The sequence below is a fragment of the Dendrobates tinctorius genome, unplaced genomic scaffold (assembly GCF_039654945.1).
Source record: "Dendrobates tinctorius isolate UK_male_01 unplaced genomic scaffold, ASM3965494v1 ptg000179l, whole genome shotgun sequence".
Lineage (NCBI taxonomy): Eukaryota > Metazoa > Chordata > Amphibia > Anura > Dendrobatidae > Dendrobates > Dendrobates tinctorius.
The window spans coordinates 109,213-121,306 of NW_027361846.1; the positions used below are offsets into that span (position 1 = coordinate 109,213).

Below are 12,094 nucleotides of genomic sequence, written 5' to 3' on the forward strand. Positions count from 1 at the left end.
CTGGTATCTGTTCTATTCATTGTTTATAGAACTGATGGGAATAGCCAAGTGCAGCGCTCAGCAGCTCTATAGGTAATGGAGAGCAGAGGCCGAGCATGTATCTATTATATTACATTATATATCTGGTATCTGTTCTATTCATTGTCTATAGAACTGATGGGAATAGCCGAGCACAGCGCTCAGCAGCTCTATAGATAATGGAGAGCAGAGGCCGACCCTGTATCTATTATATTACATTATATATCTGGTATCTGCTCTATTCATTGTCTATAGAACTGATGGGAATAGCCGAGCGCAGTGCTCAGCAGCTCTATAGATAACGGAGAGCAGAGGCCGACCATGTATGTATTACATTATATATCTGGTATCTGCTCTATTCATTGTCTATAGAACTGATGGGAATAGCCGAGCGCAGTGCTCAGCAGCTCTATAGATAACGGAGAGCAGAGGCCGACCATGTATGTATTACATTATATATCTGGTATCTGCTCTATTCATTGTCTATAGAACTGATGGGAATAGCCGAGCGCAGCGCTCAGCAGCTCTATAGATAATGGAGAGCAGAGGCCGACCCTGTATCTATTATATTATATATCTGGTATCTGCTCTATTCATTGTCTATAGAACTGATGGGAATAGCCGAGCGCAGCGCTCAGCAGCTCTATAGATAATGGAGAGCAGAGGCCGACCATGTATCTATTATATTATATATCTGGTATCTGCTCTATTCATTTTCTATAGAACTGATGGGAATAGCCGAGCGCAGCGCTCAGCAGCTCTATAGATAATGGAGAGCAGAGGCCGACCCTGTATCTATTATATTACATATCTGGTATCTGCTCTATTTATTGTCTGTAGAACTGATGGGAATAGCCGAGCGCAGCGCTCAGCAGCTCTATAGATAACGGAGAGCAGAGGCCGACCCTGTATCTATTATATTATATATCTGGTATCTGCTCTATTCATTGTCTATAGAACTGATGGGAATAGCCGAGCGCAGCTCTCAGCAGCTCTATAGATAATGGAGAGCAGAGGCCGACCCTGTATCTATTATATTACATTTCTGGTATCTGCTCTATTCATTGTCTATAGAACTGATGGGAATAGCCGAGTGCAGCGCTCAGCAGCTCTATAGATAACGGAGAGCAGAGGCCGACCCTGTATCTATTATATTATATATCTGGTATCTGTTCTATTCATTGTCTATAGAACTGATGGGAATAGCCGAGTGCAGCGCTCAGCAGCTCTATAGATAACGGAGAGCAGAGGCCGACCCTGTATCTATTATATTATATATCTGGTATCTGCTCTATTCATTGTCTATAGAACTGATGGGAATAGCCGAGCGCAGCGCTCAGCAGCTCTATAGATAACGGAGAGCAGAGGCCGACCCTGTATCTATTATATTATATATCTGGTATCTGCTCTATTCATTGTCTATAGAACTGATGGGAATAGCCGAGTGCAGCGCTCAGCAGCTCTATAGATAACGGAGAGCAGAGGCCGACCATGTATGTATTACATTATATATCTGGTATCTGCTCTATTCATTGTCTATAGAACTGATGGGAATAGCTGAGCACAGCGCTCAGCAGCTCTATAGATAATGGAGAGCAGAGGCCGACCCTGTATCTATTATATTATATATCTGGTATCTGCTCTATTCATTGTCTATAGAACTGATGGGAATAGCCGAGCGCAGCGCTCAGCAGCTCTATAGACAACGGAGAGCAGAGGCCGACCCTGTATCTATTATATTATATATCTGGTATCTGCTCTATTCATTGTCTATAGAACTGATGGGAATAGCCGAGCGCAGCGCTCAGCAGCTCTATAGATAATGGAGAGTAGAGGCCGAGCATGTATCTATTATATTACATTTCTGGTATCTGCTCTATTCATTGTCTATAGAACTGATGGGAATAGCCGAGCGCAGCGCTCAGCAGCTCTATAGATAATGGATAGCAGAGGCCGACCCTGTATCTATTATATTATATTTCTGGTATCTGCTATATTCATTGTCTATAGAACTGATGGGAATAGCTGAGCGCAGCGCTCAGCAGCTCTATAGATAATGGAGAGCAGTGGCCGACCCTGTATCTATTATATTATATATCTGGTATCTGCTCTATTCATTGTCTGTAGAACTGATGGGAATAGCTGAGCGCAGCGCTCAGCAGCTCTATAGATAACGGAGAGCAGAGGCCGACCATGTATGTATTACATTATATATCTGGTATCTGCTCTATTCATTGTCTATAGAACTGATGGGAATAGCCGAGCGCAGCGCTCAGCAGCTCTATAGATAATGGAGAGCAGAGGCCGTCCATGTATCTATTATATTATATTTCTGGTATCTGCTGTATTCATTGTCTATAGAACTGATGGGAATAGCTGAGCGCAGCGCTCAGCAGCTCTATAGATAATGGAGAGTAGAGGCCGACCCTGTATCTATTATATTACATTATATATCTGGTATCTGCTCTATTCATTGTCTATAGAACTGATGGGAATAGCTGAGTGCAGCGCTCAGCAGCTCTATAGATAATGGAGAGCAGAGGCCGACCCTGTATCTATTATATTATATATCTGGTATCTGCTCTATTCATTGTCTATAGAACTGATGGGAATAGCCGAGTGCAGCGCTCAGCAGCTCTATAGATAACGGAGAGCAGAGGCCGACCATGTATGTATTACATTATATATCTGGTATCTGCTCTATTCATTGTCTATAGAACTGATGGGAATAGCTGAGCACAGCGCTCAGCAGCTCTATAGATAATGGAGAGCAGAGGCCGACCCTGTATCTATTATATTATATATCTGGTATCTGCTCTATTCATTGTCTATAGAACTGATGGGAATAGCCGAGCGCAGCGCTCAGCAGCTCTATAGATAACGGAGAGCAGAGGCCGACCCTGTATCTATTATATTATATATCTGGTATCTGCTCTATTCATTGTCTATAGAACTGATGGGAATAGCCGAGCGCAGCGCTCAGCAGCTCTATAGATAATGGAGAGTAGAGGCCGAGCATGTATCTATTATATTACATTTCTGGTATCTGCTCTATTCATTGTCTATAGAACTGATGGGAATAGCCGAGCGCAGCGCTCAGCAGCTCTATAGATAATGGAGAGCAGAGGCCGACCCTGTATCTATTATATTATATTTCTGGTATCTGCTGTATTCATTGTCTATAGAACTGATGGGAATAGCTGAGCGCAGCGCTCAGCAGCTCTATAGATAATGGAGAGCAGAGGCCGACCCTGTATCTATTATATTATATATCTGGTATCTGCTCTATTCATTGTCTGTAGAACTGATGGGAATAGCCGAGCGCAGCGCTCAGCAGCTCTATAGATAATGGAGAGCAGAGGCCGACCCTGTATCTATTATATTACATTATATATCTAGTATCTGCTCTATTCATTGTCTATAGAACTGATGGGAATAGCCGAGCACAGCGCTCAGCAGCTCTATAGATAATGGAGAGCATAGGCCGACCCTGTATCTATTATATTATATATCTGGTATCTGCTCTATTCATTGTCTATAGAACTGATGGGAATAGCCGAGCACAGCGATCAGTAGCTCTATAGATAATGGAGAGCAGAGGCCGACCCTGTATCTATTATATTATATATCTGGTATCTGCTCTATTCATTGTCTATAGAACTGATGGGAATAGCCGAGCGCAGCGCTCAGCAGCTCTATAGATAATGGAGAGCAGAGGCCGACCCTGTATCTATTATATTATATATCTGGTATCTGCTCTATTCATTGTCTATAGAACTGATGGGAATAGCCGAGCGCAGCGCTCAGCAGCTCTATAGATAATGGAGAGCAGAGGCCGACCATGTATCTATTATATTACATATCTGGTATCTGCTCTATTCATTGTCTATAGAACTGATGGGAATAGCTGAGCGCAGCGCTCAGCAGCTCTATAGATAATGGAGAGCAGAGGCCGACCCTGTATCTATTATATTACATATCTGGTATCTGCTCTATTCATTGTCTATAGAACTGATGGGAATAGCCGAGCGCAGCGCTCAGCAGCTCTATAGATAACGGAGAGCAGAGGCCGACCCTGTATCTATTATATTACTTATCTGGTATCTGCTCTATTCATTGTCTATAGAACTGATGGGAATAGCCGAGAGCAGCGCTCAGCAGCTCTATAGATAATGGAGAGCAGAGGCCGACCCTGTATCTATTATATTACATATCTGGTATCTGTTCTATTCATTGTCTATAGAACTGATGGGAATAGCCGAGCGCAGCGCTCAGCAGCTCTATAGATAATGGAGAGCAGAGGCCGACCATGTATCTATTATATTATATATCTGGTATCTGCTCTATTCATTGTCTATAGAACTGATGGGAATAGCCGAGCACAGCGCTCAGCAGCTCTATAGATAACGGAGAGCAGAGGCCGACCCTGTATCTATTATATTACATTTCTGGTATCTGCTCTATTCATTGTCTATAGAACTGATGGGAATAGCCGAGCGCAGCGCTCAGCAGCTCTATAGATAATGGAGAGCAGAGTCCGACCCTGTATCTATTATATTATATATCTTGTATCTGCTCTATTCATTGTCTATAGAACTGATGGGAATAGCCGAGCTCAGCGCTCAGCAGCTCTATAGATAATGGAGAGCAGAGGCCGACCCTGTATCTATTATATTACATATCTGGTATCTGCTCTATTCATTGTCTATAGAACTGATGGGAATAGCCGAGCGCAGCGCTCAGCAGCTCTATAGATAATGGAGAGCAGAGTCCGACCCTGTATCTATTATATTATATATCTTGTATCTGCTCTATTCATTGTCTATAGAACTGATGGGAATAGCCGAGCGCAGCGCTCAGCAGTTCTATAGATAATGGAGAGCAGAGGCCGACCCTGTATCTATTATATTACATATCTGGTATCTGCTCTATTCATTGTCTATAGAACTGATGGGAATAGCCGAGCGCAGCGCTCAGCAGCTCTATAGATAACGGAGAGCAGAGGCCGACCATGTATCTATTATATTATATATCTGGTATCTGCTCTATTCATTGTCTATAGAACTGATGGGAATAGCTGAGCGCAGCGCTCAGCAGCTCTATAGATAATGGAGAGCAGAGGCCGACCCTGTATCTATTATATTATATATCTTGTATCTGCTCTATTCATTGTCTATAGAACTGATGGGAATAGCCGAGCGCAGCGCTCAGCAGCTCTATAGATAATGGAGAGCAGAGGCCGACCCTGTATCTATTATATTACATATCTGGTATCTGCTCTATTCATTGTCTATAGAACTGATGGGAATAGCCGAGCGCAGCGCTCAGCAGCTCTATAGATAATGGAGAGCAGAGTCCGACCCTGTATCTATTATATTATATATCTTTATATCTTGTATCTGCTCTATTCATTGTCTATAGAACTGATGGGAATAGCCGAGCGCAGCGCTCAGCAGCTCTATAGATAATGGAGAGCAGAGGCCGACCCTGTATCTATTATATTACATATCTGGTATCTGCTCTATTCATTGTCTATAGAACTGATGGGAATAGCCGAGCGCAGCGCTCAGCAGCTCTATAGATAACGGAGAGCAGAGGCCGACCATGTATCTATTATATTATATATCTGGTATCTGCTCTATTCATTGTCTATAGAACTGATGGGAATAGCCGAGCGCAGCGCTCAGCAGCTCTATAGATAATGGAGAGCAGAGGCCGACCATGTATCTATTATATTACATATCTGGTATCTGCTCTATTCATTGTCTATAGAACTGATGGGAATAGCCGAGTGCAGCGCTCAGCAGCTCTATAGATAATGGAGAGCAGAGGCCGACCAGGTATCTATTATATTTCATATCTGGTATCTGTTCTATTCATTGTCTATAGAACTGATGGGAATAGCCGAGCGCAGCGCTCAGCAGCTCTATAGATAATGGAGAGCAGAGGCCGACCCTGTATCTATTATATTACATATCTGGTATCTGCTCTATTCATTGTCTATAGAACTGATGGGAATAGCCGAGCGCAGCGCTCAGCAGCTCTATAGATAACGGAGAGCAGAGGCCGACCATGTATCTATTATATTATATATCTGGTATCTGCTCTATTCATTGTCTATAGAACTGATGGGAATAGCCGAGCGCAGCGCTCAGCAGCTCTATAGATAATGGAGAGCAGAGGCCGAGCCTGTATCTATTATATTACATATCTGGTATCTGCTCTATTCATTGTCTATAGAACTGATGGGAATAGCCGAGCGCAGCGCTCAGCAGCTCTATAGATAATGGAGAGCAGAGGCCGACCATGTATCTATTATATTATATATCTGGTATCTGCTCTATTCATTGTCTATAGAACTGATGGGAATAGCCGAGCGCAGCGCTCAGCAGCTCTATAGATAACGGAGAGCAGAGGCCGACCCTGTATCTATTATATTACATTTCTGGTATCTGCTCTATTCATTGTCTATAGAACTGATGGGAATTGCCGAGCGCAGCGCTCAGCAGCTCTATAGATAATGGAGAGCAGAGTCCGACCCTGTATCTATTATATTATATATCTTGTATCTGCTCTATTCATTGTCTATAGAACTGATGGGAATAGCCGAGCGCAGCGCTCAGCAGCTCTATAGATAATGGAGAGCAGAGGCCGACCCTGTATCTATTATATTACATATCTGGTATCTGCTCTATTCATTGTCTATAGAACTGATGGGAATAGCCGAGCGCAGCGCTCAGCAGCTCTATAGATAATGGAGAGCAGAGTCCGACCCTGTATCTATTATATTTTATATCTTGTATCTGCTCTATTCATTGTCTATAGAACTGATGGGAATAGCCGAGCGCAGCGCTCAGCAGCTCTATAGATAATGGAGAGCAGAGGCCGACCCTGTATCTATTATATTACATATCTGGTATCTGCTCTATTCATTGTCTATAGAACTGATGGGAATAGCCGAGCGCAGCGCTCAGCAGCTCTATAGATAACGGAGAGCAGAGGCCGACCATGTATCTATTATATTATATATCTGGTATCTGCTCTATTCATTGTCTATAGAACTGATGGGAATAGCCGAGCGCAGCGCTCAGCAGCTCTATAGATAACGGAGAGCAGAGGCCGACCCTGTATCTATTATATTATATATCTGGTATCTGCTCTATTCATTGTCTATAGAACTGATGGGAATAGCCGAGCGCAGCGCTCAGCAGCTCTATAGATAATGGAGAGCAGAGGCCGACCATGTATCTATTATATTACATATCTGGTATCTGCTCTATTCATTGTCTATAGAACTGATGGGAATAGCCGAGCGCAGCGCTCAGCAGCTCTATAGATAATGGAGAGCAGAGGCCGACCATGTATCTATTATATTATATATCTGGTATCTGCTCTATTCATTGTCTATAGAACTGATGGGAATAGCCGAGCGCAGCGCTCAGCAGCTCTATAGATAACGGAGAGCAGAGGCCGACCCTGTATCTATTATATTATATATCTGGTATCTGCTCTATTCATTGTCTATAGAACTGATGGGAATAGCCGAGCACAGCGCTCAGCAGCTCTATAGATAATGGAGAGCAGAGGCCGACCCTGTATCTATTATATTACATTTCTGGAATCTGCTCTATTCATTGTCTATAGAACTGATGGGAATAGCCGAGCGCAGTGCTCAGCAGCTCTATAGATAACGGAGAGCAGAGGCCGACCCTGTATCTATTATATTATATATCTGGTATCTGCTCTATTCATTGTCTATAGAACTGATGGGAATAGCCGAGCGCAGCGCTCAGCAGCTCTATAGATAATGGAGAGCAGAGGCCGACCATGTATCTATTATATTACATATCTGGTATCTGCTCTATTCATTGTCTATAGAACTGATGGGAATAGCCGAGCGCAGCGCTCAGCAGCTCTATAGATAATGGAGAGCAGAGGCCGACCATGTATCTATTATATTATATATCTGGTATCTGCTCTATTCATTGTCTATAGAACTGATGGGAATAGCCGAGCGCAGCGCTCAGCAGCTCTATAGATAACGGAGAGCAGAGGCCGACCCTGTATCTATTATATTATATATCTGGTATCTGCTCTATTCATTGTCTATAGAACTGATGGGAATAGCCGAGCACAGCGCTCAGCAGCTCTATAGATAATGGAGAGCAGAGGCCGACCATGTATGTATTATATTACATATCTGGAATCTGCTCTATTCATTGTCTATAGAACTGATGGGAATAGCCGAGCGCAGCGCTCAGCAGCTCTATAGATAATGGAGAGCAGAGGCCGACCATGTATCTATTATATTATATATCTGGTATCTGCTCTATTCATTGTCTATAGAACTGATGGGAATAGCCGAGCGCAGCGCTCAGCAGCTCTATAGATAACGGAGAGCAGAGGCCGACCCTGTATCTATTATATTATATATCTGGTATCTGCTCTATTCATTGTCTATAGAACTGATGGGAATAGCCGAGCACAGCGCTCAGCAGCTCTATAGATAATGGAGAGCAGAGGCCGACCATGTATCTATTATATTATATATCTGGTATCTGCTCTATTCATTGTCTATAGAACTGATGGGAATAGCCGAGCGCAGCGCTCAGCAGCTCTATAGATAACGGAGAGCAGAGGCCGACCCTGTATCTATTATATTATATATCTGGTATCTGCTCTATTCATTGTCTATAGAACTGATGGGAATAGCCGAGCACAGCGCTCAGCAGCTCTATAGATAATGGAGAGCAGAGGCCGACCCTGTATCTATTATATTATATATCTGGTATCTGCTCTATTCATTGTCTATAGAACTGATGGGAATAGCCGAGCGCAGCGCTCAGCAGCTCTATAGATAACGGAGAGCAGAGGCCGACCCTGTATCTATTATATTATATATCTGGTATCTGCTCTATTCATTGTCTATAGAACTGATGGGAATAGCCGAGCACAGCGCTCAGCAGCTCTATAGATAATGGAGAGCAGAGGCCGACCCTGTATCTATTATATTATATATCTGGTATCTGCTCTATTCATTGTCTATAGAACTGATGGGAATAGCCGAGCGCAGCGCTCAGCAGCTCTATAGATAATGGAGAGCAGAGGCCGACCATGTATCTATTATATTATATATCTGGTATCTGCTCTATTCATTGTCTATAGAACTGATGGGAATAGCCGAGCGCAGTGCTCAGCAGCTCTATAGATAACGGAGAGCAGAGGCCGACCCTGTATCTATTATATTATATATCTGGTATCTGCTCTATTCATTGTCTATAGAACTGATGGGAATAGCCGAGCACAGCGCTCAGCAGCTCTATAGATAATGGAGAGCAGAGGCCGACCCTGTATCTATTATATTATATATCTGGTATCTGCTCTATTCATTGTCTATAGAACTGATGGGAATAGCCGAGCGCAGCGCTCAGCAGCTCTATAGATAACGGAGAGCAGAGGCCGACCCTGTATCTATTATATTATATATCTGGTATCTGCTCTATTCATTGTCTATAGAACTGATGGGAATAGCCGAGCGCAGCGCTCAGCAGCTCTATAGATAATGGAGAGCAGAGGCCGACCATGTATCTATTATATTACATTTCTGGAATCTGCTCTATTCATTGTCTATAGAACTGATGGGAATAGAAAAGTTTTGGTGTTTTCATTGATATTCTCTGAAAAAAAGGCCAAGAAAGAAACAATTTCTGTTGTGTGAAGAGAATGGAGATCTCAGGGGTCTGATGTTTTGGGGATTCCAGGGGGCGGGGTAGATGGGGGTCTCCCGCCATTGGGGGCTTCTCTGGGAAGCTGTGGATCTTGTGTCCGGTGTGAGGAGGGGGCTCCACCATGGCGGACAGGCAGAGACAGCTGCAGTCAGAGAGACAGCTGGGGCTATTCCTGGCTTATCAGGGAAGGAATGTGGAGGGTGGAGGGTGGGCCGTCAGTGCAGCCCTGAGAGACCCCCGGGGAGAGTGAGCGGGAGACGCTGAGGACAGCGGGTGATGGCGGCGGAGGACGGAGCGGCGCGGAGGGCGACCAAGAGCAGACTGTTCGAGTTCCTGGTGCACGGCGTGGTGAGTGCGGGCGACGACGCTGATCCCACCGGCCACAGCCTGCGTCTCATGTGGGGGGTGTATATATATACAGAGACTTGCGAAAGTATTCGTCCCCCTGGAACTTTTCATCCTTTTCCCACATATCCTGCTCCACACATAAAGATACCAAGAATCTACAACAAGTGGGACACAATTGTGACATTGGAGGAAATTTATTGGTTATTTTTAATTTTTGTGGAAATTCAAAAACTGAAAAGTGGGGCGTGCAATATTATTCAGCCCCTTTAATACTTTGTTGCGCCTCCTTTTGCTGCGGTTACAGCTGCAGTCTCTTGGGGTATGTCTCTATCAGTTTTGGACATCGAGAGACTGAAATTCTCGCCCATTCTTCCTTGGCAAACAGCTCGCGCTCAGTGAGGTTGGATGGAGATCGTGAACAGCAGTTTTCAGCTCTTTCCACAGATTCTCCATTGGATTCAGGTCTGGACTGTGACTCGGCCATTCTAACCCCTGGAGACGTTTATTTGTGAACCATTCCATTGTAGATTTTGCTTTACGTTTGGGATCATTGTCTTGTTGGAAGAGAAATCTCCGTCCCAGCCTCAGGTCTTTTGCAGACTCCAACAGGTTTTCTTCAAGAATGGTCCTGTATTTGGCTCCATCCATCTTCCCATCAATTGTAACCATCTTCCCTGTCCCTGCTGAAGAAAAGCAGGCCCAAACCATGATGCTGCCACCACCATGTCTGACAGTGGGGATGGTGTGTTCAGGGTGATGAGCTGTGTTGCCTTTACGCCAAACATATCGTTTGGCATTGTTGCCAAAAAGTTAGATTTTGGTTTCACCTGACCAGAGCACCTTCTTCCACATGTTTGGTGTGTCTCCCAGGTGGCTTGTGGCAAACTTTAAACGACACTTTTTATGGATATCTTTGAGAAATGGCTTTCTTCTTGCCACTCTTCCATAAAGGCCAGATTTGTGCAGTGTACGACTGTTGTCCTATGGACAGACTGCCCCACCTCAGCTGTAGATCTCTGCAGTTCATCCAGAGTGATCATGGGCCTCTTGGCTGCATCTCTGATCAGTCTTCTCCTTGTTTGAGATGAAAGTTTAGAGGGACGACCGGGTCTTGGTAGATTTGCAGTGGTATGATTCTCCTTCCATTTTTATACGATCACTTGCACAGTGCTCCTTGGGATGGTTAAAGTTTTGGAAATCATTTTGTATCCAAATCCGGCTTTAAACTTCTCCACAACAGTATCACGGACCTGCCTGTTGTGTTCCTTGGTCTTCATGATGCTCTCTGTGCATCACACAGAACCCTGAGACGATCACAGAGCAGGTGCATTTATACGGAGACTTGATTACACACAGGTGGATTATATTCATCATCATTAGTCATTTAGGACAACATTGGATCATTCAGAGATCCACAATGAACTTCTGGAGTGAGTTTGATGCACTGAAAGTAAAGGGGCTGAATAATATTGCACGCCCCACTTTTCAGGTTTTGAATTTCCCCAAAGATTTAAAACAACCAATAAATTTCGTTCAACTTCACAATTGTGTCCCACTTGTTGTTGATTCTTCACCAAAAATTTACATTTGGTATCTTTATGTTTGAGGCATGATATGTGGGAAAAGGTTGAAAAGTTCCAGGGGGCCAAATACTTTCGCAAGGCACTGTATATACAAGTGCTTTCCATTAAATTAGAATATCACCAAAAAGTGAATTTATTTCAGTTCCTCAATACAGACAGTGCCTCCCCTGTATTCTATAGAGTCATTACACACAGAGTGATCTATGTCACAGGTTTATTCCTGGTAATGATGATTGTGGCTTACAGCCAATGAGAACCCAAAAGTCATTATAATTACCAAAAACCCCTGTAAAGGCTCCTAAGTGTTTATAAAGGTCCCTTAGTCTGTGTCAGTAGCTCCACAATCATGGGGAAGACTGCTGACCTGACAGATGTCCAGAAGGCAGTCACTGACCCTCTCCACAATCATGGGGAAGA

At 43.8% G+C, this 12,094-nt stretch overlaps 1 protein-coding gene across 3 annotated transcripts in view; it reads left to right on the plus strand.

Moving 5' to 3' along the window:
- The window catches only part of SMARCD3 (SWI/SNF related BAF chromatin remodeling complex subunit D3), a 346,153-nt gene that overhangs the window by 46,644 nt on the left and 287,415 nt on the right, over positions 1-12,094 (plus strand). Inside the window, exon 1 of one of the 3 annotated variants that reach the window (XM_073551700.1) lies at positions 9,943-10,094. The exons of the other annotated variants lie outside the window; for them this stretch is intronic. Within the exon in view, the coding sequence (XP_073407801.1) occupies positions 10,023-10,094 (72 nt within the window). The 5' untranslated portion in view covers positions 9,943-10,022. Of the gene's footprint in view, positions 1-9,942; positions 10,095-12,094 lie in introns of those variants that run through there. 3 annotated transcript variants of the gene reach the window in all.